The sequence below is a fragment of the Sporobolomyces salmoneus genome (genome assembly GCF_050403485.1).
Source record: "Sporobolomyces salmoneus JCM6883 DNA, S_salmoneus_JCM6883_v1_ctg81, whole genome shotgun sequence".
NCBI classification, from domain to species: Eukaryota; Fungi; Basidiomycota; class Microbotryomycetes; order Sporidiobolales; family Sporidiobolaceae; genus Sporobolomyces; species Sporobolomyces salmoneus.
This window is the reverse complement of record NW_027481082.1, coordinates 1-14737: the sequence shown is the minus strand read 5'-3', so window position 1 is coordinate 14737 and position 14737 is coordinate 1. Positions and strand designations below refer to the sequence as shown.

At 51.1% G+C, this 14737-nt stretch overlaps 7 protein-coding genes across 7 annotated transcripts; 3 read left to right on the top strand and 4 right to left on the bottom strand.

The window, feature by feature from the left end:
• Positions 1-201: 201 nt before the first annotated feature.
• On the bottom strand, positions 202-1787 carry JCM6883_001032 (TauD/TfdA family dioxygenase; the record flags this gene model as incomplete). The annotated part of the gene is made up of 6 exons (XM_076635051.1): positions 202-294; positions 357-443; positions 511-642; positions 720-997; positions 1072-1562; positions 1633-1787. 6 exons carry the CDS (start codon positions 1785-1787, stop codon positions 202-204), a joined length of 1236 nt encoding a protein of 411 aa, XP_076484952.1.
• A 569-nt stretch (positions 1788-2356) lies between these two features.
• On the top strand, positions 2357-4606 carry JCM6883_001031 (uncharacterized protein; the record flags this gene model as incomplete). Its single annotated transcript, XM_076635050.1, has 12 exons — positions 2357-2505; positions 2566-2601; positions 2667-2964; positions 3023-3105; positions 3166-3305; positions 3368-3602; positions 3673-3838; positions 3904-4006; positions 4077-4173; positions 4238-4282; positions 4351-4394; positions 4470-4606. 12 exons carry the CDS (start codon positions 2357-2359, stop codon positions 4604-4606), a joined length of 1533 nt encoding a protein of 510 aa, XP_076484951.1.
• A 156-nt stretch (positions 4607-4762) lies between these two features.
• JCM6883_001030 (uncharacterized protein) lies at positions 4763-6023 on the bottom strand (the record flags this gene model as incomplete). The annotated part of the gene is made up of 4 exons (XM_076635049.1): positions 4763-5226; positions 5291-5569; positions 5645-5679; positions 5752-6023. The coding sequence occupies 4 exons, from the start codon at positions 6021-6023 to the stop codon at positions 4763-4765; spliced, it is 1050 nt and encodes a 349-aa protein (XP_076484950.1).
• A 539-nt stretch (positions 6024-6562) lies between these two features.
• RML2 (mitochondrial 54S ribosomal protein uL2m RML2) lies at positions 6563-7957 on the top strand (the record flags this gene model as incomplete). The annotated part of the gene is made up of 3 exons (XM_076635048.1): positions 6563-7635; positions 7713-7782; positions 7850-7957. The coding sequence occupies 3 exons, from the start codon at positions 6563-6565 to the stop codon at positions 7955-7957; spliced, it is 1251 nt and encodes a 416-aa protein (XP_076484949.1).
• A 146-nt stretch (positions 7958-8103) lies between these two features.
• On the bottom strand, positions 8104-11800 carry JCM6883_001028 (uncharacterized protein; the record flags this gene model as incomplete). The annotated part of the gene is made up of 13 exons (XM_076635047.1): positions 8104-8240; positions 8302-8407; positions 8592-8783; positions 9246-9377; positions 9443-10010; positions 10083-10348; positions 10416-10559; positions 10625-10686; positions 10754-10786; positions 10858-11092; positions 11151-11194; positions 11260-11328; positions 11542-11800. The coding sequence occupies 13 exons, from the start codon at positions 11798-11800 to the stop codon at positions 8104-8106; spliced, it is 2247 nt and encodes a 748-aa protein (XP_076484948.1).
• Positions 11801-12355: 555 nt separating this feature from the next.
• JCM6883_001027 (uncharacterized protein) lies at positions 12356-13726 on the bottom strand (the record flags this gene model as incomplete). Its single annotated transcript, XM_076635046.1, has 6 exons — positions 12356-12605; positions 12677-12739; positions 12806-12916; positions 12987-13150; positions 13211-13450; positions 13514-13726. 6 exons carry the CDS (start codon positions 13724-13726, stop codon positions 12356-12358), a joined length of 1041 nt encoding a protein of 346 aa, XP_076484947.1.
• A 283-nt stretch (positions 13727-14009) lies between these two features.
• Positions 14010-14599, top strand: JCM6883_001026 (uncharacterized protein; the record flags this gene model as incomplete). The annotated part of the gene is made up of 3 exons (XM_076635045.1): positions 14010-14027; positions 14089-14430; positions 14489-14599. Coding segments are annotated over 3 exons (471 nt in total), but the record flags the coding sequence as incomplete, so codon positions are not given.
• Positions 14600-14737: the final 138 nt, after the last annotated feature.

Here is a 14737-nt window from a genome sequence, read left to right as displayed (position 1 = left end):
CTTATATATATTAATATCCTGTATTCCCTCTACGCAAATCTCGCAACCTCGCAAACATCTTCGCAACTTGTTCACTTCGTTTAGCAAATCGCAAATTACATCTATTAGGCAATTGAACGTAGGAACACTCGAACAACAAACATGACAGAGGGAGAGGGAGAAAGAGAACGACAGAGACGAGAGAACTAACAAGCGCGGTGATCAAGCATAGGTGCGGACATCTTCGAAAGAAGGACCTTCAGGTACATCGGTTGAAGCAAGGTTGCATTGAGTGAACGCACGTTTCTCATCAGGCTACATGTCAAGTGCCGAGTCAGTAAAGGCGACAGAACGATAGGAGATCGGAAGAGACGTACATGGAAAGCACCGGTAATCGAATGCAAGACTCCTCGGTTGTGGAAGAGAGCGAGATCGTTCGGTTTCCAGTCGACGACGTAGACGAGCTACAACAGCAGAGATCGAAGTCAGCTTCGAGCTACCGGCTTCCGAGGTGCGTAGAAATCGACTCACTTCGGGTGCGATTCCGGGTCGTTGCATCGAGTAAACCAAGTCACGGACTTCCTTGAGATCCTTCAAATGAGCTCCTTCAGGGTAGAGTGTGTCGGCAGTCGCTTCAACACCTTCAGGTAGCGGATCGACAATCTACAAAGCACAAACAGATTCCGAACGAGTTAGCCACGACTTTCTCCAACTTGATCGGACGAGCTGAAGCAACATACGAGTTCTTGAATGCCACTCGGGTGGCATTGGAAGTGCAAGTTGCCAGTTCCAGGGTTCTTCCAAACGAGCGGCAAAGTCTTGATGTGTTCCTCTTTCCATTCCGGTAGTTCATCGAGGTGCATCTCTTTCCCATCACTTTCGAGTCCGAGTCCGGTGCTACGAGATCGAGCGGGACCCATCCAGACGTAAGGATGAGGAGCGTAACGAACTCGGGAACGGATTGCGAGAGATTTGAGCGCGGGAGGGAGAATGTCGAACATCACTTTTCCTGACGCGACTGCACGCAAAAAGAGAACATCGGCCAGATCAGCTCGAGGGTACAGTGAGAGTAAGGAACGAGTATAAGCTTACAGGCCGTTCCACCCAGAGGAACTTCCAATTCGTCACCAGTTCCATCATCGTACCTCACAATGTTCTTCTTTCCCTGAGGAGCGACCTTTGCACACAGAGTCGTTACCTTGGGAGGATCTCTTTCGTAAAGAGCGGCATCCATGTGCCATCGATAGAACCTCGTATAACCCTTCTCGCTATCCTCGTCCGAGATCTGAGTTTTGTGGAAAGTCTGATGGGAAGGGTGTCGAAGTTGAGTCGGAGGGGGAAGTCCTTGCAGGATCGCAGGGTCGTCGATCGAACCGTTCCCGATGAGTTGAACGGCAGTTCCTCCAATGTTGCGGAGGTCGGGGTGAAGAATGCTCTTGTTGTCGGGTCGACCAACTTTTCCGTGGCCGTATTCGATCGCGTTCGGGTCGAAACGCTGGGTAAGCTTTTGCTGTCCTTCAGTAGTGAGATCGGCTCGGTTAGGGAAGACGACAATTGAATGCTTGTAGAGGAGTTTCTCAATCCTGAAATGCGAAACCGAAAAAGCGATCAGGCTTTCAGTGCGGAAGAGCGAACGGAATGGAAGCGACTCACGTGGCAAAGGTCTCGTCGTCCAAATTGTTGATGTCCTTGATGCCCTCGACGATGCAACCAAACTCTTCTTGCCTGAGACGTTTGCCGACTGAAGGAGCGTAAGGAATAGGTTTGACGGTGATCGATTGCGCTTCAGCGATGATCGTTCCGGCCATAGCGAGTAGTAGTGAAGTAGATGGAAGAGAGAAGAGGTAGGCGGTACAGGAGAGGAAGAGAAGAGACAGAGATAAGAACTCCGCCAACTTCCGTTCACTCAACGCGAAATGACCAACGTTTGACATCTGCCGCTCCACTTCGATCCGAATTGCCTTCGATAAGCTTTCCGAACGTCCCCTGCGTAGGAAATTCCGCTCAACTCCTCTCAACTGGAATCGTATCGCCTCTCGATCTAAACCCTTTCCTTCACGCTTCCCCGTCACATTCCCCGGTCCCCGCCAGCTTGGAGTATCAGCAACAGACTCCAACGCTATAACTTCCCGTGACCGTTCCGCTTTGAACTTCAGGAAGCGAATGAGGACCAATTGTTGATGAAGATTCTTGGCGGCTTCTCTCGCGCGACTAGGTGGCTTCTTTGGGACACGGACAGATCGAGGGGATCGGTATCGGGGTCATCTACATCGTGAGTCGTCGTGCATGGGTAGGATTGGTGTAGAGTCGAGTTCAACACAAAGATTATTTGAAATCGATTCCTTCTCTCCTTCCATTCACTCGCCGGAGATGCAGCATGTCGACAACATCCGCACCAGTTGAACTCGAGGATCTCAGTCCTCGTGCGGCCGAAAGTACCTCCGAAGCACTTGACTCTCCACCGGAAACTTCGCCGGGAATCGATAAGCGTGCTCTCATCTCTCTCCTCGCTCAACATAGCTCTTCGTAAGCCGACCTACTTTCGGAACGATGTCGAAAGAGCTGACTTTATTGGGTGAACCGCAGAACTTGGGGTCAAAGATGTTTCGAATTCGCAAGCTAGTGAGTCCGGACGTTTGTCAAACTGCTTCATTGTCTGAAGTTTCCCGTACTTGATGGCCTCACAGTCTTTTCCTGATTCATCTCTACCCACGGACGACTCTCGAGCCATCCATTTTCGGGTTCTTCACCACTGGAGCCGCGATCGTCTTTGCTGGAACGGTAGGAAGTTTCGTCGATCGATTTCCTCGACTTCAGTTCGTCCGAGCTACGATCGTCGTACAAAAGGCGACTGTAGCCGCAGCCTACGTACTGTTCTTGATCAGCTTCCTTGAGATTGGGCCTCAGGAAACGAAGAGGAAGAGACTGCTCGATGGCTTCTTCGCGATCATTACGATTCTTTCTGCTTTGCTCAACTTGGCGACGGTGAGTCACATCAGTCTCGTCTGGATGAGAAATAGAGAATTAATGAAGCCTCACGTAGATCGGGATCTCGGTCGCTGTTGAGAGAGATTGGGTAACTTGTATCGCTCAAGGAAACGGCGCGATTCTTACCAAACTCAATACGTGAGTCTCTAGGATTCTATCGACGTCAAGTCCTGTGTTGACATTCTTCTCTTCGATTAGCTACCTCCGACGGATCGATCTACTCTCAAAGCTTGTCGCACCTCTATTCGTTTCGCTCTTGACAACCGCCGTCAGCTATACTTTCGCCGCCTCGTTCCTCCTCGGTTTCGCTCTCATCTCGCTATGCTTCGAGTTCATCTGTGAGGCACTCTCTAGGCGTGGTGACTCCCGCGAAAGGCTCACATCAACCTTCAATTAACAGGGATCAAGATCGTTTATCGACGACTTCCGATCCTCGCCGAAACTCAGAAGTCTCCGTCAGCTGCAGAGGTACCCAAGCCATCTACGACAACGAAACCTCCTCTTTCGCTTTCCCTCCTCGGAGAACGTCTCAAACTTCGGATCGTTTCCGAATTGAAAGATTGGCTCATCTTCATCAGATCTCCCGTTTTCTTCTCTTGTCTCTCAATCTCTCTCCTCTATCTGACCGTCTTGTCGTACGTTCTCTCCACTCTCTCTCTCTCTCTCTTTCCTCGCTCTAACAATGCTTTTGCATGGGCAACACAGGTTCGACGGTTCCATGTTGGCCTACCTCAAAGCAAACGATTATTCCGATGGGTTCGTTGCCGGAATGCGAGGAGTCGGAGTAGTGACGGGTTTGATGGGGACTGTACTGATGCCGTTTCTCGAGAAACGGATCGGGTTAGTCCGAGCTGGGAGCTGGTCAATCTGGGTGAGACCGTCCTCCTATGCGCGCGAGAATCGCTGGAGCTGACGACTGGAGGCTGTGAGGAATAGTCGGAAGTGATCACGCTCATACCGGCAGTATTGGCGTTCTTCGTTTCACCCCCGAAAACGGGTAATAGAGGATTACCTTACAATTCTGCGTTACTCTTCACAGGTGAGCTGTTTCTCGTACGGCCTCACGCCTGTTGTCACACAGAAGGAGGGTTGACAAGAACAGTTCACAGGTATGGCGCTGAGTAGGATCGGTTTATGGTCCTTCGATTTGTGTCAACTGAAAGAACTTCAAGAAGCTTTGAACGATCATCCGAGAAAGAACACTATGTGAGCTCAATCTTAGTCATCTCTGATCTAGCGAGCTGAAAGCTGACTTACGAGCTGTACGCAGTATGGCGCTACAATTCTCGCTGCAAAACTGCTTGGACCTGATCAAGTGAGTTTCCCTGAAATCTTCGTCGTTTTCCGTGATAGCTAGTGCTGACACCGGCTTTGTGTGTCCAGATACGTCGTCACCATCATCTTCAACAAACCTGAACAATTCAAATGTACGTTCTCCCTCCGTTCTGTCTCTCTCTCTCGTCTTTTCACGCTAACTTTCTCGAAACTTTTTCATCTCAAAGGGGCAGTCGTCATCTCCTTCGCCTCAGTAATCCTAGGCGCATTATGTTACCTCATCTACGTCCGGAAAGAACGTGGTCATCTCATTCACTTGAACGAGTGGACCGAGAGGTTGTTGTTGACGAAGAAACAAAAGTAATCTTGACTTCCGTGCAAGGTATTACTAGAGAATTTGTACTACTATTGCTACTCTCAACTGTTTGTAAACTATTGCTGTCATCGTGCGAAACACCAGGCCTCGCTTTGAACTCCGATTGCTCAAACCTGTCCATCAATTCCCTCTCCCTTCCGAAGCTCATGTCGACGGAGGCGGTCCACTCGCAGGTTTCTCAGTCGGAAAGGATGGATACGTCGGTGGTGCCAACGGAGAAGCTTCGAGTTTCATCGCATTACCGGGAGAATGCGCCGGATTCGGGGAAGAAGTTTGTTCTTGTTGCTGATAGGGAGGAATCGTCGGAGGTGCTAGGTTGCTATAACCCGAGGAGGTCGATTGCGGTGGAGCTGGTTGAGTGGAAGGAGACTGGACGGCGTAGGGAGTGTAAGGAGTGTAAGCGTGTGGTTGAGCTTGAACGCCGGGGAGGAGGGGCGGTTGAGGAGTACGAGAGAGGGAGGGTTTTGGGCCGGAGGAGGTTTGGACGATCGAAGATGCTGACGAGGGAGGAGCAGGATGAGGGTAACGAGGTACAGATGAAGGAGGAGGGGAAGCGAGTTCGTCGATCGAGGAGCGACCGAGGTGTTCACCGTAAGACGAGAAGGAATCTGTCGTCAGAAGAATCGACCATCAGTTTTGAGTCGACAGATGGATTCGATAACTTCGACTGACCTCCTTGCCAAGCGAGCAACGAAACTGTCCCTCCCGTGATATTCCTAAACTCCATTTTCGCCCTCGCCCATCTCCTCGGTCTCGGCGCACCAGGTTCGAGTACCTGAGGCGGTAAGAACTGAGTTGCGAGTTTCGGGGGAGGACCGATCAAATACGAAGCGGTTCGGGGAGGTGGATGGAACGGAACCAAGGGAGGCAGAGGGACGGGAGGTGGACCAGGGGAAGGAGCGGCGCGGACGGAGGCAGTGGGGGTGGTGGGTTTCGTCACGATCGCAGCGGCTGTTACAAAGGAGACGAGGGTGTTAGTCAAGAACGAGCTTTGGCGAGTTTGCAAAATTGAGAGAATCAGCGTACCGAGAGCTCCTTCCAATCCGACGCCCGCCAAGTTCCTATCGAACAGAATCGACGTTTGTGACTTGGATCAGCACAGGCATCACAGGAATACAGAGATAGGAACGTACCCTTTGAGACCTTTCCTCCAATTCTTTCCTGGACCCGGCGTAGTATCCCCCGGAATTCCCGTCACGCTCGCGGCTGCTGACTTTCTTACTCGTTTCCTCTTTGGTGGTCCATCAGCCGTGTCGGGAGTAGCTGGAGTTGGTCTTTTGTTGCTCGGAGGAGGAGGTTGAGGAGTTACGGAAGAAGAAGAGGGACCTGGAGTGGAAAGAGAAGGGAGGGCCGGCAGAGCGACTCCGGGTAAGGCAGGTAGACCAGACATAGGTGTGTCCGCCATGGGAAGTAGGGAGGAGAGGACGGGTAGACGTGGGGAGATTCAGTGGAAAAATGGGCGTAATACAAGGGTTCGTCGCTACCAGAGATGACCTAGAGCTCTTCTTAATGTTACGGAGCTGTCACTTAGCCGGTCGAGAGTGTCGTTGATTAGAACAAGGAGCGATCGCGAATTCTTGTTGGCTCTCTACCCTCATCACGCCTAACGCCGAACGCCTTAAGCGCCCATCAGACTCGCAGCGTTACACGGAGAGAGATCGACCCGTGTCAAAGAACTTGGTCGCCTCCCTGCCCGAGTCGCAGACAATTCTCATCTCCCGGAAGAAATCTTGAACGACTGGTTCTACAACGTAAGTCCAGCCAGTAGCCAGACGTCGGAACGAACAGTAGCTTGAGAGTCATCTAGGGTGAAGGGCGTCGCTCGGGAGGGATGTGGGTTCCGGTTCGGATTGTGGACAATTTCTCGCCGCTCTCAGCATTCAGGAGACACGCCCGAGAGCAGTACTGACTAGCTCGTAACACTCTGTACAGGTCCATTGCAACATGTCGCACCTAACAAGGGCGGCTCGGTTAGCTGTCCGGCCCTCCGCCTCCTCTTCCCGATCCTTTTCGACCTCTCTCGCATCTCTCAAACCTCCTACATCTGCAACCACGACTGATCCCGAGACCGGCAAGACGAAGCGTATCTTGACGTTCTCGAAAAAGTCTGGTCTATCAAACTTCAAGACTTACCTCCCCGTTACTCCTTCCCTCCGTCAACTTCGACAACCCATTTCCGAACACCTACACAAAGGCGGACCCTACCGAGATCTCACGGAAGCGAAACGATCATCGGGAGGAAGGAACAACCAAGGAAGGATCACGACTCGAGCACGTGGAGGAGGTCACAAACGTAGGATTCGTTTGATCGATTTCACTCGTCGAGAAACTGGAGAACAAGAAGTCCTTCGAATCGAATACGATCCCGGAAGATCGGCACACATTGCGTTACTCAAACATCAACAATCGGGAGCGATGAGTTATATTCTCGCACCGACGACTTTGAGACAAGGAGATTTGGTTCAATCGTTCAGATCTGGTGTCCCTGAAACTTTCCACCTCAAATCGACTCTACCCGAATCAACACCTTCTTCCTCCGAATACGACACCTTGGCAGATCCTTCTTCTCCTCAATCCGTTTTACCGCCCCTTCCCGGTTCCTCCTCTCCCTCTTCCGATCCCGAGAATCTCCTCACTCCCCCTTCTCCCGCCTCCCTCGCTCCTCAAATCGATCTCGCCGCTTTGCGACAAGCCGCCTTGAAAACCGGCAACTGTCTCCCCCTCCGTCTGATCCCCGTCGGTACTCTCATCCACGCAATTTCCCTCACTCCCGTCGGACCCGCCGTTCTCGCTCGTTCGGCCGGTTCCTCCGCTCGAATCATCTCCGCCTCTTCCCCCTCTGGTAAACACGCACAAGTCCGAATGTCGTCCGGTGAAGTTCGATACGTTGGATTGGACTGTGTCGCGAGTGTTGGAGTTGTGAGTAATCAGGATCATCAACATAGGAATTTGGGAAAGGCTGGAAGGATGAGGTGGTTGGGATTCAGACCTCAGTCGAGAGGTGTCGCGATGAATGCGTACGTTTATCATTCTTCCCCCTGTTCTTCTTTCTTGAGAAGAAGCTTGGATTGACTCGTTTTTCGTGCGTTTGTAGACGGGATCACCCTCACGGAGGAGGACGAGGTAAATCGAAGTCTAACGTCCACCCTGTTTCGTTCTCGAATGTAAGTTCATCTCCTCTCTCCACTCGATTCGTCGACTTCGCTCATCTCCTCCCGGCATTCTCGATAGGTCGGAGCCAAGGGACAACGTACTCGCTCCCCCAAGTCGAAGAACGGAAACAAAATGGTTGTGAAAGAACGACCTCGTGGAACTGAAAAGAAAGGTAGAAGGGGTTAAGAAACAGCATCTAGGTAGATTCTCTCTCGCACGCTTCTGTGTATGTCAACAAATGTATACCATTGCTGGCAGACCACAGATAGACCGAACGCATCATGACTAAATATGTACAACGAGAGACAAGAGAGAGTGAGAGAGGAGCGTGTCTACAATTTCGAATCGACTTGAAGAGGACCTTTAAGCATTGGTTTCGCCGTCTTCTTGAGCACTTTGTCGGAATGGAACTGCCAGAACTTCTCGGTACTATCTTGACCGCAAGCGTTCAAGAGGACTTTCTTTCCTCCTGCGAAACAAGTGAAATTGTTAGCGATTTAGAGGAAACGGAAGAGGAGGGAGAAGCTTACCGGGATGATCTTCAAGAAACTCAGTGACATCGTATACGTTTCCCTCGATTATGACCCAGGCGCTGTCGGCGGACTTGTGGTTCGCGACTTCAGAGGCGGAAATGGCCTGAAAGGGAGAACGACGGGGAGAAAATCAGCTCGAGTACGATGAGAGGGAACCGGCTAGCCTTTAGCGGCGACTTGAGCTACTCTGGATTGCGTGAAGGGCGAAGAGAAGCCATACAGAAGAGCACCGGTTCGAAGAGATCAAGCCGAAGGAAGGAAAAGAGGGGGAAGGAACGAGAACTCACTTTAGACATGCTAGGTTCTTCTGAGGGGCTGAGAGGTTGTGATGAAGGTATTGAAGTTGGTGTGGGCGAGTAGAAAGTCCAACTGGCGAGAGCGAGGAGAGCGAGAAGGAGTAAACCGGTTGTCGCTGATTTCTTCACGGCGAGTCGCCGATGTTCTGATTGGCTGTCGAAGGTAAAGTTTGTGCGCACGCTCTGCCACATTCAAGGAGTTACAGTATGTAGTGATGTTGTGAAAGCGAGAGCAAACAGTCTCTTGGGCTCGTCGACCCCAGCGAAAAAATCACTGGCAGTCGGGGCCCCAGCGCGCCGTCCCTCGCCTTCGTCTTGACATTTTGTACACTCGACAGATACGGGTAGAGACTAGTGATAGATTAGACACGATGAAACGAAAGTGTGAAGACGAATGCGATAACGAAAAAGCCTAAGTAAGAACTCGGACAAAAAAGCGCGAAAGAAAGAAACTGATCCTGGAGAGAATGGTATAGCGTGAAGTAGCGACAAGAAGTGGAGGAGACGTGAAGGTATAGATACGTTACTGACAGAGAGAAGGGGAGAGATCTATTCGAACTCGGGTTCAGGCTGTTGATAAGTTTCAGTAGTTTGCGAAAGATCAGCTCTACAGCCTCCGACGGGGAGAGATCAGGGAGAACTTACCTCGACTGAATCTACAACTTCGCTGATAAAGACGTTGGCGAAGCCTGGGACTTCTCGTTCGACTTGTTCGAGAGCAGCTCGGAACCGAAGGAGAGATTGTCGAGCTTGTTGGTTGGTGATCCGGTCATGGATCTGCGTGGAATTAAAGCTTCGTCATAAGCTTCTAAGAAGGCATGAACGAAGGCGGAAAGACCCACAGAATCAAGAACGGGTAAAGCGACGGTATCTAGAATATTCCCTTCTCCTTCCTCTTCTTCTCCCTCCTGCGATCCCTCGTTCGAGAATTCCCTTTGTCTCGGTTGTTCCGCCTGGCTCCGTTGAGGTGTATGTTCCCTCTCTTCCTGTTCCAACCTCATTTTCTCCAATCTCTCCCTTTCTCGATCCAAAGCCGCTCGAGCTCTTTCATCCGCATCGACCGCACTTGGTGCAGCTGTCGAGTAGGCGTCGTATTCCGAGTGAGCTGAAGGCGCTCCAGAAGCGAGAGATGCAGCGGAGGCCGGGGAAGCTAGAGGAGGCGCCCTTCGAACGGTTTCGAAAGTCGGATTCAATTGATGATGTTGATGAGGCGCAGCACTTTGTCGCGTTGTCGATCCGTGTGCGTAGTCGTGACTACGTACGTTCGGGTCGTGATGAGGTTCTTGCGATTGGAACCTTTGTTGAGCTTGTTGAGCTTGAGCGCGACGGAGAGTTGCAGGACCTCCAGGTCGAGCATGGACGTGTCGTACTGTTCCAAAATCCCATAGATCTTCCTGAACTTCGTGTGAACTGGAATCGAAGAAAAGGTTCAGAACAGTTTAGTAGAGCCTCAGAGAGTTCTGATCACTTTCGACGACTCACTCATCCTCGTTATCGCTTCTACGATCTCCATCTCCTTTCGAAGTCTCTCCTCCCTCCGCCTTCCATCTTTCCAACCGATCAATCAATTCAACCAGATAATTCGTCTTTTTCGCATTCTTGATGAATCGATGTTTCAATAGTTCCTTCGCGGGAGGCCGAGCGAGTGGATCACGTTGTAAGCAGAGAGAGACGAAATCTCTGAAAGGTTTCGAGAAGTGCGCTCCTTCGAGAACCGGAGGAGGATTTTTAGGAATCAAGAAGAGAACCTTTGACGAGACTCGTCGAGCGTCAGCGTCTAGGGTGTATATACGGGAAAGAAGCGAGAACACATACCTTCATAGGATGGAGCTCGGCGTAAGGTGGTTCACCATTTGCCATTTCGATTGCGGTAATCCCCAAACTCCAGATATCCGCGCTTGAATCGTATCCAGATTGTTTGATCACTTCTGGCGGCATCCAATAAGGTGTACCGACAAACTGATATGATGCAGAAAGATGTGAGTCGAAGGACCGGCTTTAGGCAAAATAAGTGACAATCTTACGGTGTTCTTTTTGGTCATTGTTGCTGTCAATTGTCCTGAGACTCCGAAATCGGCTAGCTTGACTGTGATGGCGATCAAACTGCTCAGCGCATAGTAGGATGAGGGAGGAGAGGCAATGAGGAAACTCACCTTCACCCGACGCGCTCAGCAAAACATTCGCAGCTGTGTGACACCAAGAAAGTCAAGGCGTAAGTATTAATAATCATACCGTAGTGACAGTATCAGCTCCTCACCTTTGATGTCCCGATGCAACTTCCCTTCTCCATGCAAATACTCCAATCCTTTCAACAATTCTCGACAGATAATCGCAATGTAATCCTCCTTGAACACTCCCGGTTTGAGTAAATCTCCACAGGACCCTCCCGACAGGTACTCCATGACGATCCATAGCTCTTGTCCTCGTAGCCAAGATCCTTCGTATTTCGTTATGAAGGGCGAGTCGAGCGAGGACAGAATCGAGATCTCAGACTGTTCAAACTCTGCGGAGTTAGCTCTGAGGTTGTGCGAAGAGGCGACAGGAACGCACTTGGATATCTTCGATCTCGTCTTCGGCGTCTTCGAGGTTGATCACTGCAGAAGGGGCGTGAATCAGAAGTTGAACGAGTGAAGCACTTCTTCAAAAACGGTTCACGCACCTTTGATCGCGACGGCTTTCTGCGTTCGCACAGCATAGCCCTTGAATACTTCTCCGAATGATCCCTTACCTACGTGAGTAGAACTCGAGTGTCAGCTTCAGCATTCTCAAACGAATGATTCGAGAGCCAGCGACGATATCTCCAACCTTCGCCGGAAGAACACGAGTGCCAAGCTCGCGCGCCCTGCTCTGAGCTATAAACCATGTCCTCCCTCCAGACCACGCAGTGACCTTGTCCATAGAATCGTGCCAGAGAAGAAAGGGGAAACATCTCCCGACTAACCTATCCTATTCTGCCTAACAAAGAGATCTGCCGGATCCGCGTTCCGACTATACTCTGAAGAGTTCGTAGAAGTCCCACTCCTGACGCTCATGAGTCCCGAAACGAAGCCACTATCGCTTGAACCTCCTTGTTGACTGACGGAACCGGACGTTAGTCCCCTACGTTCCGAGGCAGAGTACGAGTGCTGCGAGTGACTCGTAGATGATTGGGAGGGTCGAGAGGAGTGGTGCTGAGACTGGCGTCGAAGGAGAGCCGACATCGACGGGTCGACCGTTGGATTCCGATTGAGAGAAACGCGATCGGGTCTGTCGCTCGAAAGCAGGACGGTAAGGTGATGACGCGACTCGGTGAGCGATGAGACTCGTCTCGAATGGTGCAGAACGATGTCCAGAAAAGAATCGCAGGCGTTCGTGCGTTTCAGAGGGTTCGAGCCTATTTCGTAAGTTGAAGCGACTTGTTGACGCTGATATCGAGCAGAATGTGCAAACTGCTACGAGAAACTCTGATAGTGGGCGTTTGAGAGAAGATCGCACGCAGAAAATCGCAAGGACCAAATGTGAATTTTGAAAACGCTCGAATCGCAAAGTCACTGGGAGTCTCAAGAGAACGAGGGAGCGTATTGCGAAAGAAGGAGCGCAGAGAGCTACCAAGAGAATAGAAGATAAAGGGTAAACGAAGGGGAGAGAAGGAAGGGGAAAGAGAGACAAGTAACGAGCGAATGTGAGAAAGGAAGAAGAAAACCCAGCTTCGATGACCTCGCTTCAAGACTGACACACTCATCCCACCTCCTGGCGGTCCTTCATAGACAGAATACTTAGGCGGCGTCTCGCTTGTTACCAGTAAGAGCTCTGATCGAGATCCTATCTCCTGCGCAGATGCGCACAGCGTTGTTGAGCATGTGGTTGCGCTCGTTGACCGCGTCAGTCGACTTCGAAGTCCACGTATCGAGGTCGTTGTACTTCATGTCTTTGATGTGATACGCGAAGTTGGTTTCCGTCTCGAGGTCTTTGAGGATCGCGATCATGAGGAGAAGGAACATGTCGTCGACGGGGCGAACGACAGACCTAGCAATCACGGAGAGGGAGGCGATCAGCTCTAGTCGAGATAGTGAGCGGTGAGAGGAGGCATGACTCACTTGTAGTCAAGACGAGGGACGTGGATGAAACTGTAAGGTTGTTTCGCCATTTCTTGAGGGTCACTGATTGAGGATCGGATCGAGCATTCAGAGACGCCCGAAGCGTACTAATGACGAGATGAGACTCACTGAGAGAGGACGACCGTGTTGTGAACTCCCCAATGAATTCCTTCCTCCTCGTAAAGAGCTTGCCACATCGAATCGAGATCTTTGATCGGCTTCGGGGAATCTTTCCAGTTACTACTCGATCATTCAGGTGTCAGAACGCGTTCTCTAGAGAGCTCATATGGCAACGAAAGGAAGACCTTACCGCATATCGTCAGCGGCGAAAAGACCGAGAACTCCGTCTCGTTCGTCGTCTTCGGGACCTCCCGTTGGGAGGTTGAGCTCCTTGAGAGCCTTCAAACCGTCTTGGCGGGACATCGAGGTGTAGAAGACGAAACACCAGGGAGTCTTTTGTAGAAGGAGGTATTTCTGAAAACGAGACAAAATCAGAAAGACTGAATTGGCGAGAGTGAAAGTGAGTTAGCTAACCATGAGAGTTCCCAAGTAAGGACGCGAGATCGTATCAGTGTAACCTCCAGATAAGTGATAAGGTAGACGAGCGTCGATGACCCCGTCGAGTGAAATGACGAGGAGAGGGTTTGTAGCCGTGACAACTCGCGAGGGAACATTGACTTGCGACAAGTAGTCACTGTTCGCAGTGTGTCCAGTCACACCGCGCAAGATGTCGGCGATGTTGCAAGAGCAAGGTCCTCCAGACGAACCGAGGAACTAGAGCAAAACGGGGTCAGTGCGCTCGAGGAGAAAGCGACGACGACGAGAGAGAAGACTCACGCGGATATGAACTGGGCAAGGAGCAGACGATCCATCGGGACTGAAAGCTTGAATTGAGATCTTTCGGGTACGTCGAATCCTCGTGATCGAGACTGAAGGGTCGCTGTCGTTGTTCACAAGCGAGTTTCCTCCTCCGAGATGGAGGCTGTTGAGCAAGTCGGAAAGACCGCCTTGTTGTTGCTGGGTCGTCAAAACGATAGGAGCCACACCCATTGTCGAGAATGAAAGGAGAAAGTGTAGGAAAGGGAAGCAAGAGAGAGGAAAAAGGAGCCTGAACTCTTTGCAAAAGCGCAAAGATCTGTTCGCAAGATCCACGGCAACTCCGAAGCGATGAGCGATCAGAGCGTTTCCCATTTATTTTCGATTCGACACAAGACCAATGAGTACGGTGGCTGAAAGAGGGAGAGAAGGGAACGCTCGAGCTTGTTCAGAGAGAGGAAGGGAGAGGGATTCGAAGCAGACAGGGGGTGTTTACTCTTCTTCTTCTTCTGTAGACATGGAAACTTGGTCAGAGGTGAGTTCTCCACTCTCGTACCTCACAAAGAAGCCACTCATCTTCCATCCGACTCGCTCAGGAGCTATCCCAAGCGTTTCTCCCCGTCGAATGGATTTGTTCCTCAACCTCATCGACCAACCTCCTGATTAAGCTCCTTTACGTCCAGGAACCTCGTCAACTGAGGCTATTAGCTACCGACCTGCAAGGAGTCTACTACGAGTCGCTCAAAGGTCGTCAATTGAATCGGAGAATCGATGATGCCGTCGCTGCTTCCTCTCCCGAGACTCAGGCTGAATCGATGGGGATCATGGCGGGAGTCGGAGATGAAGGTGAAGAGCTGGTCGAGCGAGTACTGGAGGAATTCAATGATGCGGTGAGGAGTGGGAGAGCGAAAGCCGAATTGAGGGAAGAAGGATTGGAGGTGAGCCCCATCTCTCACTTGTGTGATCGATACTTAGCTGATCTTGTCGAGTCTGTAGCAATTCATTGATATCACTCTCCCGAGCGAGACGGTGTTCCGATTCGTCTTGTTCAAGCTCGAGATGGAATCGGCTCAAATTCTCGCATCGCATTTGCGGCTTAAGTTGATGGTACACAGAGAGTCGTTGTGTATGGGCTGATGACCAAGAATGAGGAAGAGAGTTCTCGAAGGATGATGCGGTCCGCACGATTCTCGTTTACGACCAGTCCGAGAGAAGCTTGAGTCTGCCCGTCACCTTGATCGGATG